The sequence below is a fragment of the Trichomycterus rosablanca genome, chromosome 4 (genome assembly GCF_030014385.1).
Source record: "Trichomycterus rosablanca isolate fTriRos1 chromosome 4, fTriRos1.hap1, whole genome shotgun sequence".
In the NCBI taxonomy this organism is placed as follows: Eukaryota; Metazoa; Chordata; class Actinopteri; order Siluriformes; family Trichomycteridae; genus Trichomycterus; species Trichomycterus rosablanca.
In genome coordinates this window covers 55,079,064-55,093,941 of record NC_085991.1, presented here as the reverse complement: position 1 = coordinate 55,093,941, position 14,878 = coordinate 55,079,064, and the positions used below count along the sequence as shown (strand labels likewise).

At 39.6% G+C, this 14,878-nt stretch overlaps 1 protein-coding gene across 1 annotated transcript in view; it reads right to left on the bottom strand.

Annotated features, from left to right (window-relative positions):
- Positions 1–255: 255 nt before the first annotated feature.
- pth1r (parathyroid hormone 1 receptor) overlaps positions 256–14,878 on the bottom strand; it is a 70,559-nt gene continuing 55,936 nt past the window's right edge. The window contains exons 7-14 of the mRNA XM_062993668.1: positions 12,604–12,790; positions 10,953–11,106; positions 8,325–8,385; positions 6,085–6,151; positions 5,504–5,598; positions 4,722–4,863; positions 3,672–3,713; positions 256–606 (exon numbers count right to left, since the gene is read on the bottom strand). Coding sequence (XP_062849738.1) covers positions 256–606; positions 3,672–3,713; positions 4,722–4,863; positions 5,504–5,598; positions 6,085–6,151; positions 8,325–8,385; positions 10,953–11,106; positions 12,604–12,790 — 1,099 coding nt within the window. The remainder of the gene's footprint in view (positions 607–3,671; positions 3,714–4,721; positions 4,864–5,503; positions 5,599–6,084; positions 6,152–8,324; positions 8,386–10,952; positions 11,107–12,603; positions 12,791–14,878) is intronic.

The following is a 14,878-nucleotide window of genomic DNA, read 5'->3' as shown; positions in this document are numbered from 1 at the left end:
GCTTTTTTTCATGTGAAGCTAAAATGCTAAATGCTAACACACAACACATATTTGGGTCACGTTAGCACGAAACTCGACGATGAGATGAAACAAATAAACACGTATGATATGTTACACATGTCCGTTAGCCTTCAGCCTTTAGCTGCTAGCGCTAAGTCATTAGCCGCGGGATGCTCAACTCCTCCGCCATCTTGAGTAATGAAGGTCCGTTTGATCATGTAGAGTTTTTTTTATACAAACCAACGTTCTGGAGTGTCACATGACCGTCTCGCGCTCCTCCTCGACCAATGGCGCGGGTTTGTCCTCCGCCGCGCTCTTGCTAAGCTCGTCGTCCTGGACGTGGAGCTCGTGAGCCGACGACGGCGCCGACTGATCCGACAGCGAGCCGTTCTTCACGTAGCCCGGGATGTTCCGGTGCCCGTTGACGCTGGCGTTGGCGGAGGGGAGGCGCGTGCTAGCGTCGCGCTGCCGCGAGGTGACGTTGGTGACGCTGCTGTGCGAGACCATGGGGCCGTAGCTGTAGGTGTTGCTGCCGCTACGAGCCTTTCGCTTGAAGTCCAGCGCTAGCGTCCGCCGGCTCCACGACTTCTTGATCTCCGTCTGGACCTGGAAGTACGAGGCTTCGTTAAACATATCTAACGTTCGTAGCCTAGCTATGTTAGCTTTATTGTTTCGTAAGGTTAACAATCATTATCGCTAGTTAGCCACTGATGACGTTTGAGTGTTAATGCTGTCAACTCAACAGCGCCTCCTGCTGTCTGTTTTACAGTAATACATAAAGAACACATAAAGTGTTCCTCTGGAAGCGTTCGCTAGCATGCTACCATTTTGTGCGAGCAGGCTAAACGACGCTAGCCGTACTGACCTCTAAAAGGCCGGCGCCGTTGTTCCAAAAGGCGAGCTAATTAGCAGCTAACAATCTAAAAACATTTCCACTTCTGATTGTTAGCTGATTAGCCTGAATGGCGCAAGAGCTACATGCTTTCAAATGGGAACTAGCTAAGTTGCTAAGAAGGCGAGAGCACTAGCTAGCTAGCCGGCTATAGCAGTGTAGCGTCTGGCATTCCTCGCTGCCCAGTCAGTCAGCAGTCTGAATTCGACGATTAGCACGGACTGATCCGACAGCGAGCCGTTTTTCACGTAGCCCGGGATGTTCCGGTGGGAGGGGAGTCGCGTGTTAGCATGCTGCCCTTTTTGTGCGACCAGGCTAAACGACGCTAGCCGTACTGACCTCTGTTGTTCCAAAATGATGAGCTAATTAGCAGCTAACAATCTAAAAACATTTCCACTTCTGATTGTCAGCTGTTTTATACACCTGTGGCCATGGAGGTGATCGGAACACCTGAATTCAATCATTTAAATGGGGGAGTGAATACTTTTGGCGATATAGTGTAGATATACAGCGGTACCTTGTAACTCAACGAAATCTTTGAAACCCGACGCACTTTATAGAGAAATTTGTACGTCTTGAGCGGTAAAACCTGATCAGTGTGTGAATCTGATCTGAATCTGCATCAGTGTGGAATAAGGTGCAGATCCAGGGTTACAGCTCCACATGTATCTGTGTTTATCTGGATTCTCCTCCCTGTTTCACTTTTAAACTTGTGTTACAGCTCCAGCTTCTGAGAAACGCTGAGAATCAGAATCAGCTTCTCCCAGAGTCTAAATAAACATTTGTTTGTTTATTCATTTATTCATTTATTTATTTGTTTGTTCTGTTTATTTATGTTTGTTCTGTTTATTTATTTGTTTGTTTATTCATTTATTTATTTGTTTGTTCTGTTTATTTATGTTTGTTCTGTTTATTTATTTGTTTGTTTATTCATTTATTTATTTGTTTGTTCTGTTTGTTTATTTAAATGTTTGTTTATTCATTTATTTATTTGTTTGTTTACTTATTTGTTTGTTTACTTATTTGTTTATTTATGTTTGCTTATTCATTTATTTGTTTATTCATTTATTTATTTGTTTGTTCTGTTTATTTATTTATTCATTTGTTTATTCATTTATGTTTGTTTGTTCTGTTTGTTTATGTTTGTTTATTCATTTATTTATTTGTTTATTCATTTATGTTTGTTTGTTCTGTTTGTTTATGTTTGTTAATTAATTTATGTTTGTTTGTTCTGTTTGCTTATTTGTTTATTCATTTATGTTTGTTTGTTCTGTTTGTTCATTCACTTATTTATTTGTTTGTTCTGTTTATTTATTCATTTATTTGTTTATTCATTTATGTTTGTTTGTTCTGTTTGTTTATTCATTTATTTATTTTTTTGTTCTGTTTATTTATTTATTTATTTGTTTATTCATTTATGTTTGTTTGTTCTGTTTGTTTATGTTTGTTAATTAATTTATGTTTGTTTGTTCTGTTTGTTCATTCACTTATTTATTTGTTTGTTCTGTTTATTTATTTATTTGTTTGTTTATTCATTTATGTTTGTTTGTTCTGTTTGTTTATGTTTGTTAATTAATTTATGTTTGTTTGTTCTGTTTGTTCATTCACTTATTTATTTGTTTGTTCTGTTTATTTATTTATTTGTTTGTTTATTCATTTATGTTTGTTTGTTCTGTTTGTTTATGTTTGTTTATTCATTTATGTTTGTTTGTTCTGTTTGTTTATTTATTTGTTTATTCATTTATGTTTGTTTGTTCTGTTTGTTCATTTATTTGTTTGTTTTCTTTCACCCTCCCTGTAGAGTCTAAAACGCTTCTGGTTGAAAATAAAGCTTAACGTGGTTTAATGTAGTAAAAGAAGGAGACAGGAGCACTAAACTTCTCTTCATTATTACTGCTCATAAGTTCCTCCACTAATCACATTCCTCACTCACTGTCACGTTTAGTTCTCGTGTGAATGCGCCGGTGCTGAAGGGAATACGGTATTCCAACATCAAGTATCTCCACCATTAAGAAGCATCAGGAAACAATAAAGAAGTAAAACTAAAGTGCAGCTTTTATTGTATTGTTATTGATGTGTAACTGTTAGTAATTGTATTTCAGTGTGTTTATATTATATTTGTGTTATTTTCAGTGTTAAAGTGTCAAAAACAACCTCATTATTTTACATGAGACTAAAATATCTGCAGCTCCACGGGACCATGGACGCATTAACAGGTTCTCCAAACATCCTTATGGGGATAAAATACCCTGAAACTCAACGTCTTTAAAACCCGAGAACCGACCAGTTTCAAGGTACCGCTGTATGGACAAAAGTATTGGGACGCCCCTTCTAATGATTTAATTCATGTGTTTCAGCCATAACAGTCACTAACGGGTCAGTAGTAGCAGGTTGCCACCGTTGGGCCCCTGAGCGAGGCCCTTAACCCTCAATTGCTCCAATTATATTCAGTAATAACTGTAAGTCACTTTGGATGAAAGCGTCCACTACATGCAGCAAATGTAAATGGAAATATAAGAGGTATTTTAAATCAACCAGACTTTGCAGTAACAGTTTAGGGAAGGTCCTTTAAAGATTAAAGCTTAAAGAAGCTCCAGTGTCCTGCACAGAGCCCTGACCTCAGCCCCACTCAACATTAACAGGGACAAATTCCCACAGTCTAGTGATAAGCTTCTCAGAAGTGGTCAGGCGTCCGAATACTTTTGGCAGTAAGGTGTGTTTATACAGTATTTATATATATATATTAAACTGGTCGTCATGGTGACGGTGCTGATCTTACCTCTCCGTTGCAGAAGCAGTAGATGATGGCCACGAAGAAACCCTGCGGGGAGATGAAAGAGGGTTACCATCAAACATCAAAGGGTTCCTCCGGGATCAAAGGGTGATGAGTCACATGATCTGATTCAGCGCAACCATGAAAGGAAGTGAGGTCAGCACGAGGGTCAGCGAGACGCCGCCGGTCCGTTTAAGGTGTCGCGGGCGCGGGGCCTTGAGGGTCTGATCCTATTATTAGATGGGGCGTCTATCTCATGTGCCACGCCCACACATTCAAATAATGTTTACATTCACAGCACTTAGCGGGCGCTTCTATCCTGTCCACAATCTAAGCAAGTGAGGGTTAAGGGCCTTGCTTAGGGGCCCAGCGATGCCAACCTGGCATACTGTATGTGGGGCTTAAACTAGTGACCCTTGATTACTAATTCAGAACCTTATCCACTAGGCTTCTCTTCTTAATTATGCTCAAAAAATGAAGGGAAAACTTAATCTGGTGTCCTTGTCACTACTGGAAGCATGAGGTGGTACCCGCAGCCCTTTCAGGTTGCTCAGGTAGTCCAGCTCCTCCAGGATGGCACATCCATACGCGCTGTCGCCCATCACAGTCTCAAGGGCGTGCAGGAGATACCAGGACATGAGGAGAGCAGGACAGGGCTGTAGAAGGGCATCAACCCAGCAGCAGGACAGGAGGAGCACTGGCACAGCCCTACAGAGTGACCTCCGACAGCTACTGTGGTGACTCCACGAGGGTGGCATGAAGGCCTGACGTCCTCTACAGCCCAGCACCGTGTAGCTCGATTGGCATTCAGAGAACACCAGAACTGGCAGGTCCACCACTGGTGCCACGTTCTCTTCTCTGAGCACATGTGACAGACGTGAAAGAGTCTGGGGACGTCAGGGTGATCCAGCATGACCAGTTTGAGTGTTGATGCCATTGATTGGCTCTCACGTTCCCCAGACCTGAATCTGATCCAGAACCTCTGGGACTTTATGTATCATGTATAGTTTATAACCAGCCGCTGGCTCCGCTAGGAGATAAGCTCTAATCCGTTACCTGGAAGGAGTTGAAGAGCATCTCGTAGTGCATCTGGATCTGCCAGGGAACCCCAGACACGTCTGTGTACGGCATCGCCATGAACACGATGTAATGAACACCGAACAGCGGCATCAACACCAGCGTGGACTTCAACAACTTCCTGTAGATACAGAGAGAGAGACGCGTCTTTAACACACCGAGGTAACAACACCAGCACATTCACAACAACAACATCAGATTAACATCTCATCCACTAATAGTATTAATCATTCATAAATAATAATAAAACTGAGATAACAACACCAGCACATTCACAACAACAAAATAATCATTATAAAATCTTTGATATAAAATAATTAATATAAAATAATTATTAATAAATATTTAATATAAAATAATTAATATAAAATAATTAATATATAATAATTAATATAAAATAATTAATATAAAATAATTAATCAAAAATAATTTATATAAAATAATCAATCAAAAATAAGTAATATAAAATAATTAATCAAAAATTATTAATATAAAATATTTAAAATACATTTATTAATATAAAATATATAATATTAATAATTAATATAAAATAATTAATCAAAAAGAATTAATATAAAATAATTAATAAAAAATAATTCATATAAAATCATTACAAAATAATTTATATAAAATAACCACAATAAAATAATATCAGTTGAAATATTTCTTTCACATTGATATAAAAGCTGATTAATAAACTTTATAAACATCACCGTACAAAAAAAATAAGAAATAAAATTAAACTGATGTGAGGGACTCACCTGTACTGCTGTCGGCTATCACACCTGCCGGCATTACTCTCCCTCAGCTTAGTGGCCAAAACACGAATTATATTCAAAAACAGCAGAAAGTTCACCTGCAATTACAGTTATTCATATTTAATATAGAGTTTATACAGATAATCTCATTATTATTAATAATAATAATAATAATAATAATAATAATAATAATAATAATTACACTCATCCTCCAACAATGATTTATATTTAATATAGAGATAATCTCATTAATAATAATAATAATAATAATAATAATTACACTCATCCTCCAACAATTATTTATATTTAATATAGAGTTTATACAAAAAATCTCATTATTTATAATAATAATAATAATAATAATAATAATAATCCTCCAACAATTATTTTTATTTAATATAGTTTATACAAACATAAAGCTCATAATTAAATTATTTATATTTATTAAAAATTATACATAGTTCATGATCTAATGATTAATTATTATTCTTATTATTAATTAATTATAATTTATTATTATTATTTATTAATTATTAATGCATTATTATTTATATATAAGCCGTGTTTGAGGTGTATGAACTCACCACGATAGCTGTGAGGATGGGAATCTGTACGATCCACTTCAGATTACCAGCACTGAGATCCCAACACCTACACACACACACACACACACACACACACACACACACACACACACATTTATAGTATCTTTAATATCATACTGTCAAATGAAAGATTCTGAAGTGTATATATATTTATGTGTGTGTATGTATATGTATTGTGTGTTTGTGTATGTATATATATATATATACGTGTGTGTGTGTGTGTGTGTGTATGTGTTTGTGTATAAATGTGTGTATGTAGGTGTGTGTTTGTGTGTGTATATGTTTGTGTATTGTATATATGTATGTATGTGTATATATTGTGTGTGTGTAAGTATGTGTATATATATACAGTATATTGTGTGTGTATATTGTTGAATATATGTATGTATGTGTGTGTATAAATGTTTGTATGTATGTGTATGTAAGTGTGTGTGTATATATATATATATATATATATATATATATATATATATATATATATATATATATATATATATATATATATATATATATATATATATATATATACAGTGTATCACAAAAGTGAGTACACCCCTCACATTTCTGCAGATATTTAAGTATATCTTTTCATGGGACAACACTGACAAAATGACACTTTGACACAATGAAAAGTAGTCTGTGTGCAGCTTATATAACAGTGTAAATTTATTCTTCCCTCAAAATAACTCAATATACAGCCATTAATGTCTAAACCACCGGCAACAAAAGTGAGTACACCCCTAAGAGATTACACCCCTAAATGTCCAAATTGAGCACTGCTTGTCATTTTCCCTCCAAAATGTCCTGTGATTTGTTAGTGTTACTAGGTCTCAGGTGTGCATAGGGAGCAGGTGTGTTCAATTTAGTAGTACAGCTCTCACACTCTCTCATACTGGTCACTGAAAGTTCCAACATGGCACCTCATGGCAAAGAACTCTCTGAGGATCTTAAAAGACGAATTGTTGCGCTACATGAAGATGGCCAAGGCTACAAGAAGATTGCCAACACCCTGAAACTGAGCTGCAGCACAGTGGCCAAGATCATCCAGCGTTTTAAAAGAGCAGGATCCACTCAGAACAGACCTCGCGTTGGTCGTCCAAAGAAGCTGAGTGCACGTGCTCAGCGTCACATCCAACTGCTGTCTTTGAAAGATAGGCGCAGGAGTGCTGTCAGCATTGCTGCAGAGATTGAAAAGGTGGGGGGTCAGCCTGTCAGTGCTCAGACCATACGCCGCACACTACATCAAATTGGTCTGCATGGCTGTCACCCCAGAAGGAAGCCTCTTCTGAAGTCTCTACACAAGAAAGCCCGCAAACAGTTTGCTGAAGACATGTCAACAAAGGACATGGATTACTGGAACCATGTCCTATGGTCTGATGAGACCAAGATTAATTTGTTTGGTTCAGATGGTCTCAAGCATGTGTGGCGGCAATCAGGTGAGGAGTACAAAGATAAGTGTGTCATGCCTACAGTCAAGCATGGTGGTGGGAATGCCATGGTCTGGGGTTGCATGAGTGCAGCAGGTGTTGGGGAGTTACATTTCATTGAGGGAAACATGAACTCCAATATGTACTGTGAAATACTGAAGCAGAGCATGATCCCCTCCCTCCGGAAACTGGTTCGCAGGGCAGTGTTCCAGCATGATAATGACCCCAAACACACCTCTAAGACGACCACTGCTTTATTGAAGAGACTGAGGGTAAAGGTGATGGACTGGCCAAGCATGTCTCCAGACCTAAACCCAATAGAACATCTTTGGGGCATCCTCAAGCGGAAGGTGGAGGAGCGCAAAGTCTCGAATATCCGCCAGCTCCGTGATGTCGTCATGGAGGAGTGGAAAAGCATTCCAGTGGCAAACCTGTGAAGCTCTGGTAAACTCCATGCCCAGGAGAGTTAAGGCAGTTCTGGGAAATAATGGTGGCCACACAAAATATTGACACTTCAGGAACTTTCACTAAGGGGTGTACTCACTTTTGTTGCCGGTGGTTTAGACATTAATGGCTGTATATTGAGTTATTTTGAGGGAAGAATAAATTTACACTGTTATATAAGCTGCACACAGACTACTTTTCATTGTGTCAAAGTGTCATTTTGTCAGTGTTGTCCCATGAAAAGATATACTTAAATATCTGCAGAAATGTGAGGGGTGTACTCACTTTTGTGATACACTGTATATATATGTGTGTGTGTGTGTGTGTGTGTGTGTGTGTAACACTCACTCAGTATCAGCGAGGGTGGCTCGAACACTCGCCCAGACAGTCACAAACATGGCTGGTACACCTGACACACACACACACCCACACACACACATGAAATCAGTTCTCAGAAAATCATCCTGTTCCCGTTTATCGCTCCCTAAATAACTAATAATAGCTACAACTGTTCCACGTGCTGATGCAGCACAGTTAACCCTCCCCACCACAGACTCCGACAGCTTTACACAACATTACAGAGTGTGTCTGTGGGAATTTGTGCCCATTGGGTTTAAAGAGATCAGGGCGCTGGGTGTGGTCAGGTGAGGTCAGGTGAGGTCAAGTGAGGTCAGGTGGTTCCACTGCATCCACATTGTAAGCGCTGTGCACACACACACACTCGCACAGTGTGTACAATGCAGGAGCAGTGAGGACCTGCTTCCATCCCATAATGATCCCTCATCGTCACACACACACACACACACACACACACACACACACACACTGTCTACATACACACTCTGTAAACACACACTTTCTGTACACACACCATCTACACACACACTGTGTCACATACTGTACACACACACACACACACACTGTACATATACTGTAAACACACACACTCTGTACACACACCATCTACACACACACTGTCACACTTTGTCAACACACACACTGTGTCACATACTGTACACACACACACACACACTCACACACTGTACATATACTGTAAACACACACACACACTCTGTCACACACTGTAAACACACACACACCATTTACACACACGCCGTCACACTGTCTACAAACACACTTTACACACACCATCTACACACACACTGTCACACTTTGTCAACACACACACTGTGTCACATACTGTACACACACACACACACACTCACACACTGTACATATACTGTAAACACACACACACACTCTGTCACACACTGTAAACACACACACACCATTTACACACACGCCGTCACACTGTCTACAAACACACTTTACACACACTCTGTACACACACACACTGCACACACGCGCACTTTCTGTACACACACCATCGACACACACACACTGTACACACACACACACACACACACACACACACATTTACATTTTCAGCATTTAGCAGACGCTTTTATCCAAAGCGACTTACACAGTGAGCGGAACACGATGAGCAATTGAGGGTTAAGGGCCTTGCTCAGGGACCCAACAGTGGCAACTTGGTGGTGGCGGGGCTTGAACCGGCAACCTTCTGTTTACTAGTCCAGTACCTTAACCACTGAGCTATCACTGGCCCTACACACACCATCTACACACACTGTACACACACACACACACACACACACTGTACACACACACACACTCACACACACTGTACACACACACACACACACACACACACTCACACACACTGCACACAGACACACACACACACTCTTTGACCCTGTAATTATTGCTTGTGAGGTGTGAATTAGGACGTCCACTCAAACAAAGAGCTTCAGCAGCAGCAGCAGCAGCACGTGTGGTGCAGTAATGATCCTCATTAACAGTCCCACATCATTTCCTTTCATCTTCTATACATGTGATTCAGTACACATTCACCGTAAACATCCCGATTCAACCCGCTCGCCCTCCCTGGCCCTATTATCTATATTTACATCAGAGGCGTTAAGTGGACGCTTTTATTCAAACCCGCTTACAGCTATAAATAAATCAAATCAGCAGCTGAGGGTTCAGGGCCTCAAGTCAGGGGCCCAACTGTGGCTGTGGGGCTTGAACCAGCAACCTTCTGATCAGTAGTTCAGTACATAAACCACTGAGCCATTACTGACACAGAAAATCCACCAGCGCTTTTATCCAAAACAGCTTAAACAAGAAAACTTTCTCAAATTAAAAAAGATAAAAATATCAAATAAAAAAATAAATAGATATAACACTTATTTAAATAAAACAAAATAATAAAAATATATAAAACAATAATAATAAAATAAAAAAATAAAAATATTCAATTAAAAAATAAATAAAACTCAAATTAATAAAAATAATACAAATATAAAATAAAAAATAATTAAGAGATATAAAACTTTCTCAAATAAAAAAAATAAATAAAAAAATTCAATTAAAAAATACATTAAAAGATATAAAACTTTCCTAAATTAAGAAAAGATGAAAAATATAAAATAAAAAATGAATAAAAAGAAATAAAACTCTCAAATTAAAAACAATCTAAAAAAACAATTTAAATCATATTTAAATTAAAAAGAAAATAAAAATATAAAATAAAAATAAAAAGATATAAAACTTTTTTAAATTAAGAAAGAAATAAAAAGATTTTAAACTTTCTTAAATTAAAAAAGATAAAAAATATAAAATAAAAAAATAAAAAAATATAAAACTTTCTCAAATAAATCTAAAAAAAATGAAGAAATTACAAAAAGAAAAAGAAAATTGACACTAAAAACAAAACAAAAACCAGTAAAATGAGGTTTGAGTGAATTTTTCGCTGTCCACATACTTTCGCCTGTATAGTTTCTGACCAGTAAACACACCCAGTCTGACCAGTACACTGTAAATGAGCTCATTATTTTAGTATCGACCGCACGGCCTCTTCAGCGGAACACTTTCATCGTCTGCACCAGCACTTACCCCAGCCAATCAGAGTGAAGCCCCAGAGGTACTTCCTGTCAGAAAAGAAGGTCATGAAGATGAGGCTGTGCAGATAAAGTCCCTCCACCAGGATCCAGTAGTAATTAGTCGCCAAGAAATACAGGAAGAGCGTGACGGCAATCTTACAGCCCACCTGTACCAAAACAATCGTGGGTTCATTCATTAATGGTACTAACGAGACAAGTTCATTTACTGGAAGAAATGCAGTTACTGTGTGGCTAGGGTGTTACTAATGGGATACCTGGGTACTATAATATTCCTGGGGGTTGTTATGGTGTCACTAGCTGAATGATAGTGTCTAGCAACCTTGTTGCTATGATGTTCCAGATGGTTGCCAGGGTATTGACAGGACGTTTGTGTAGTATGTAAGGTGATGGTTAAGACCGGGTTTTAGGTGGTTGCCATGGTATTCCAGGTGGTTACTAGTTTGTTGGTATCAGGTTACTATAATATTTTTAGGGGTTGCTATAGTGTTGCTAGCTGAATTATGGTGTCTACAATGGTTGTTACCTTGTTGCTATGGTGTTCAATGTGTTTAAAAGTACTGATAGTTTATGTAGTATTTAAGACGACTGTTAGGATGTGCAGTGGTTGTTATAATATATATAGCATTGCTAGATGGTTACCAAATGGTTGCCATGGTATTCCAGGTGGTTAACAGTTTGTTGGAACCTAGTTACTATAATATCCCAGGGGTTGTTAGGTTGTTGCTAGCTGATTCATGGTATCTAAAATGGTTGCTACCTTGTTGCAGTGGTGGTTGCCAGATTATTGATGGGCAGTTTGTGTAGTATTAAAGATGATTGTTAGGATGTCTGGTGTAGCCATTGTTGCTATGGTGTTTCAGGTGGTTGCCAGGGTATTGATAGATAGTTTGTGTAGTATTTAAGGCGACTGTTAGGATGTGCAGTGGTTGTCATGGTATATCTGGTTTTGCTAGATGGTTACTAAGTGGTTGCTGTGGTATTCTAGGTGGTTAACAGTTTGTTGGTACCTGGTTACTCTAATATTTTCTTGGGGCTGTTAGGGTGTTGCTAGTCAAATTATGGTATAGATAATAGTTGTTACCTTGTTGCAGTGGTGTTTCACCTGGTTTACCAGGGTATTACTTAAGGTGTATGTTGGGAGGCCCTGGTGTTGCTAAAGGGTTACTATGTGGCTAACATGATATTCCAGGTGGTTACGAGTTTGTTGGTACCTGGTTACTATAACATTCCAGGTAGTTGCTATGGTGTTGCTAGCTGAATTATGGTGTCTATAATGGTTGCTACTTTGTTGCTGTGGTGTTCCAGTTGGTTTTCAGGGTACTGATAAGCAGTTTATGTAGTATTTAAGGTGATTGTTAGAATTTCTGGTGTTGTCAAAGGGTTTTAAGTGGTTACCATGGTATTCCAGGTGGTTACCAGTTTGTTGGTACCTGGTTGCTCTAATATTTCAAAGGTTGCTATGGTGTTGCTAGCTGAATTATGGTGTCTATAATGGTTGCTACCTTGTTGCTATGATGTTCGAGGTGGTTACAAGGGTACTGATAGATAGTTTGTGTAGCGTTTAAGGCGACTGTTAGGATGTATAGTGGTGTGTGTGTGTGTGTGTGTGTGTGTGTGTGTGTGTGTGTGTGGACTGCACGTACAAACTTGCTTTTCTCGGTGGGCGGGATCTCCGTGATGGACTTCAGATCCTCGACGGTGATTCGCTGAGACTCGTCCAGGTGGGATTCGGAGTACAAAACCACGTCCTTGACGAAGATGCTGATCGCTCGTAACATGAAGGAGACGAACAGGTGCATGTGGATGAAGTTCCTGGTGCAGTGGAGACGCCTGGAGGGGGCAGATGGGGGACAGGGGGTGGGGTAGATAGAGGAGAGGGGTGGGTAACATAATTAGTCTTGGATAGGAGCCTTGATCTTGTCTTGGTCTCATGGAGTTTTGGGTTTTGGTTTTATCTTGGTCTGAGTTCTCATGAAGCTTGGACATGTCCTGCTAGATATGAGTATTGGTCTTGGTCTTGGCTGACATGAGTCTTCGTCTTGTCTTGGTTGATACAGGTCTTCATCTTATCTTAGTTTCAGATGGTCTGTCCATCTGTCTGTCTGTTGGCCTTATCTTGGTCTCATTTGGCGTGAAGACTGGTCCTGGCTTGGTTGATACAAGCTTTGGTCCTGGCTTGGTTGATACAAGCTTTGGTCCTGGCTTGGTCTCATGTGGTTTGGGTTTTGGTTTTATCTTGGTCTGAGTTCTCATAAAACTTGGACCTGTCTTGCTAGATATGAGTATTGGTCTTGTCTTGGTCTTGGCTGACATGAGTCTTTGTCTTGTCTTGGTTGATACAGGTCTTGGTCTTATCTTGGTTTCAGGTGGTCGTTCCAGCCATCCTTCTGTCCACCTGTCTGACTGTTGGCCTTATCCTGGCCTCTGGTGAGATCTTATCTTGGTCTCATTTGGCATGAAGATTGGTTCTGTCTTGGTCTCATGGGGTTTTGGTTTTATCTTGGTCTGAGTTCTCGTGAAGCTTGGACCTGTCTTGCCTGATATGAGTATTGGTCTTGTCTTGGTCTTGGCTGACATGAGTCTTGGTCTTGTTTTGGTTGATACAGGTCTTGGTCCTATCTTGGTCTTGTTTGATATGAGTCTTTGTTGCAATAAGTCTTTGTCTTAGGTGGTTTGTGTGTTGGTCTTGTCTTGATTTGTAATGATCTTATCTTGATCTCAGCTGACAAGAAGATTGGCAGATCTCTCAGGTGGTATCAGTTTTGATCTTATCCTGGTCTCAGTTGTCATGAAGATTGGTCCCAGTAGGTAAGAGTCATGGTCTTGTCTTGGTTGATAAGATCAAGACCCCTACAAATGAAGACAAGATCAAGTCTCCTATCAAACAAGACAAAGACTAATGCCAGTCAAGACAAGACCAATGTTCATGCAAAATGAGACCAAGATCAGATCTTAGCTGGCATGAAGATTGGTCATGATCTGGTATTGGTTGACACAAGTCTTTGTCCTAGGTGGTCTCTGTGTTGGACTTGTCTTGATTTGTAACGATCTTGGTCACGTCTTGTTCTCAGCTGGATTTTGAGATCCTTTAGGTCACCTTTGTCTCCTGCTGCAGTCTACAGTAAAAAAACACTAAGAGCAAAAGAAAGTGGACGTTTCTGAAAGCTCATTAGGCGAGGGTATAAATGCCAGCTCGCTCTGACCGTCTCTAATGAGGCGTTATAAGAGAAGGTTAAACTAATAACCTGCGGCGGTAAAAAATACACCCTGTCACAAGATGATCGGGTTCAGGAAGCAAAGAACCGTGGGTAATACAAGACTTTATCATCCAGAGAAAGTCTTTACGTCCAGAAATATGTGGACATCCATCCTGATGCTTCAGCAAGTCGCAACCCTACTGCTCTTGGTGAACACCTTTGGGATGAATTAGAACGTCAACTGTAAGCCAGGCCTTCTTCTCCAACATCAGCACCCAACCTCACAAATGCTCTTTAACCGAACAGGCTCCTGATCAAGTCTTCAGATACACTACATGGTCAAAAGTATGTGGACACATGGCCATAAGGTTGTTGGACATCCCATTGAGGCCAAGCAGTTGAGCTGGACACAAAGGCTTGACTCTCGGTCAAGGTTCTGATTGATTCCAAAGGTGTTTTGTAGGGTTGAGGTCAGAACCAAGAACTTATCAATTAAATGTGGTGGGATTTGGACCTAGAACCTTCTGATGGAGGTATAACTGGTCTCAAAGGTGTTTTGTAGGGTCGAGGTCAGGACTTAGAGCTCGGCATTTAAATAATGTGGCGCTTGGACCTAGAACCTCCTGATGGAGGAAGAACCAGACTCAAGGTCAGGACCTAGAACTCATCAATTAAATGGGGTGGGGTTTTGACCTAGAACCTTCTGAAGAAGGTACAACCG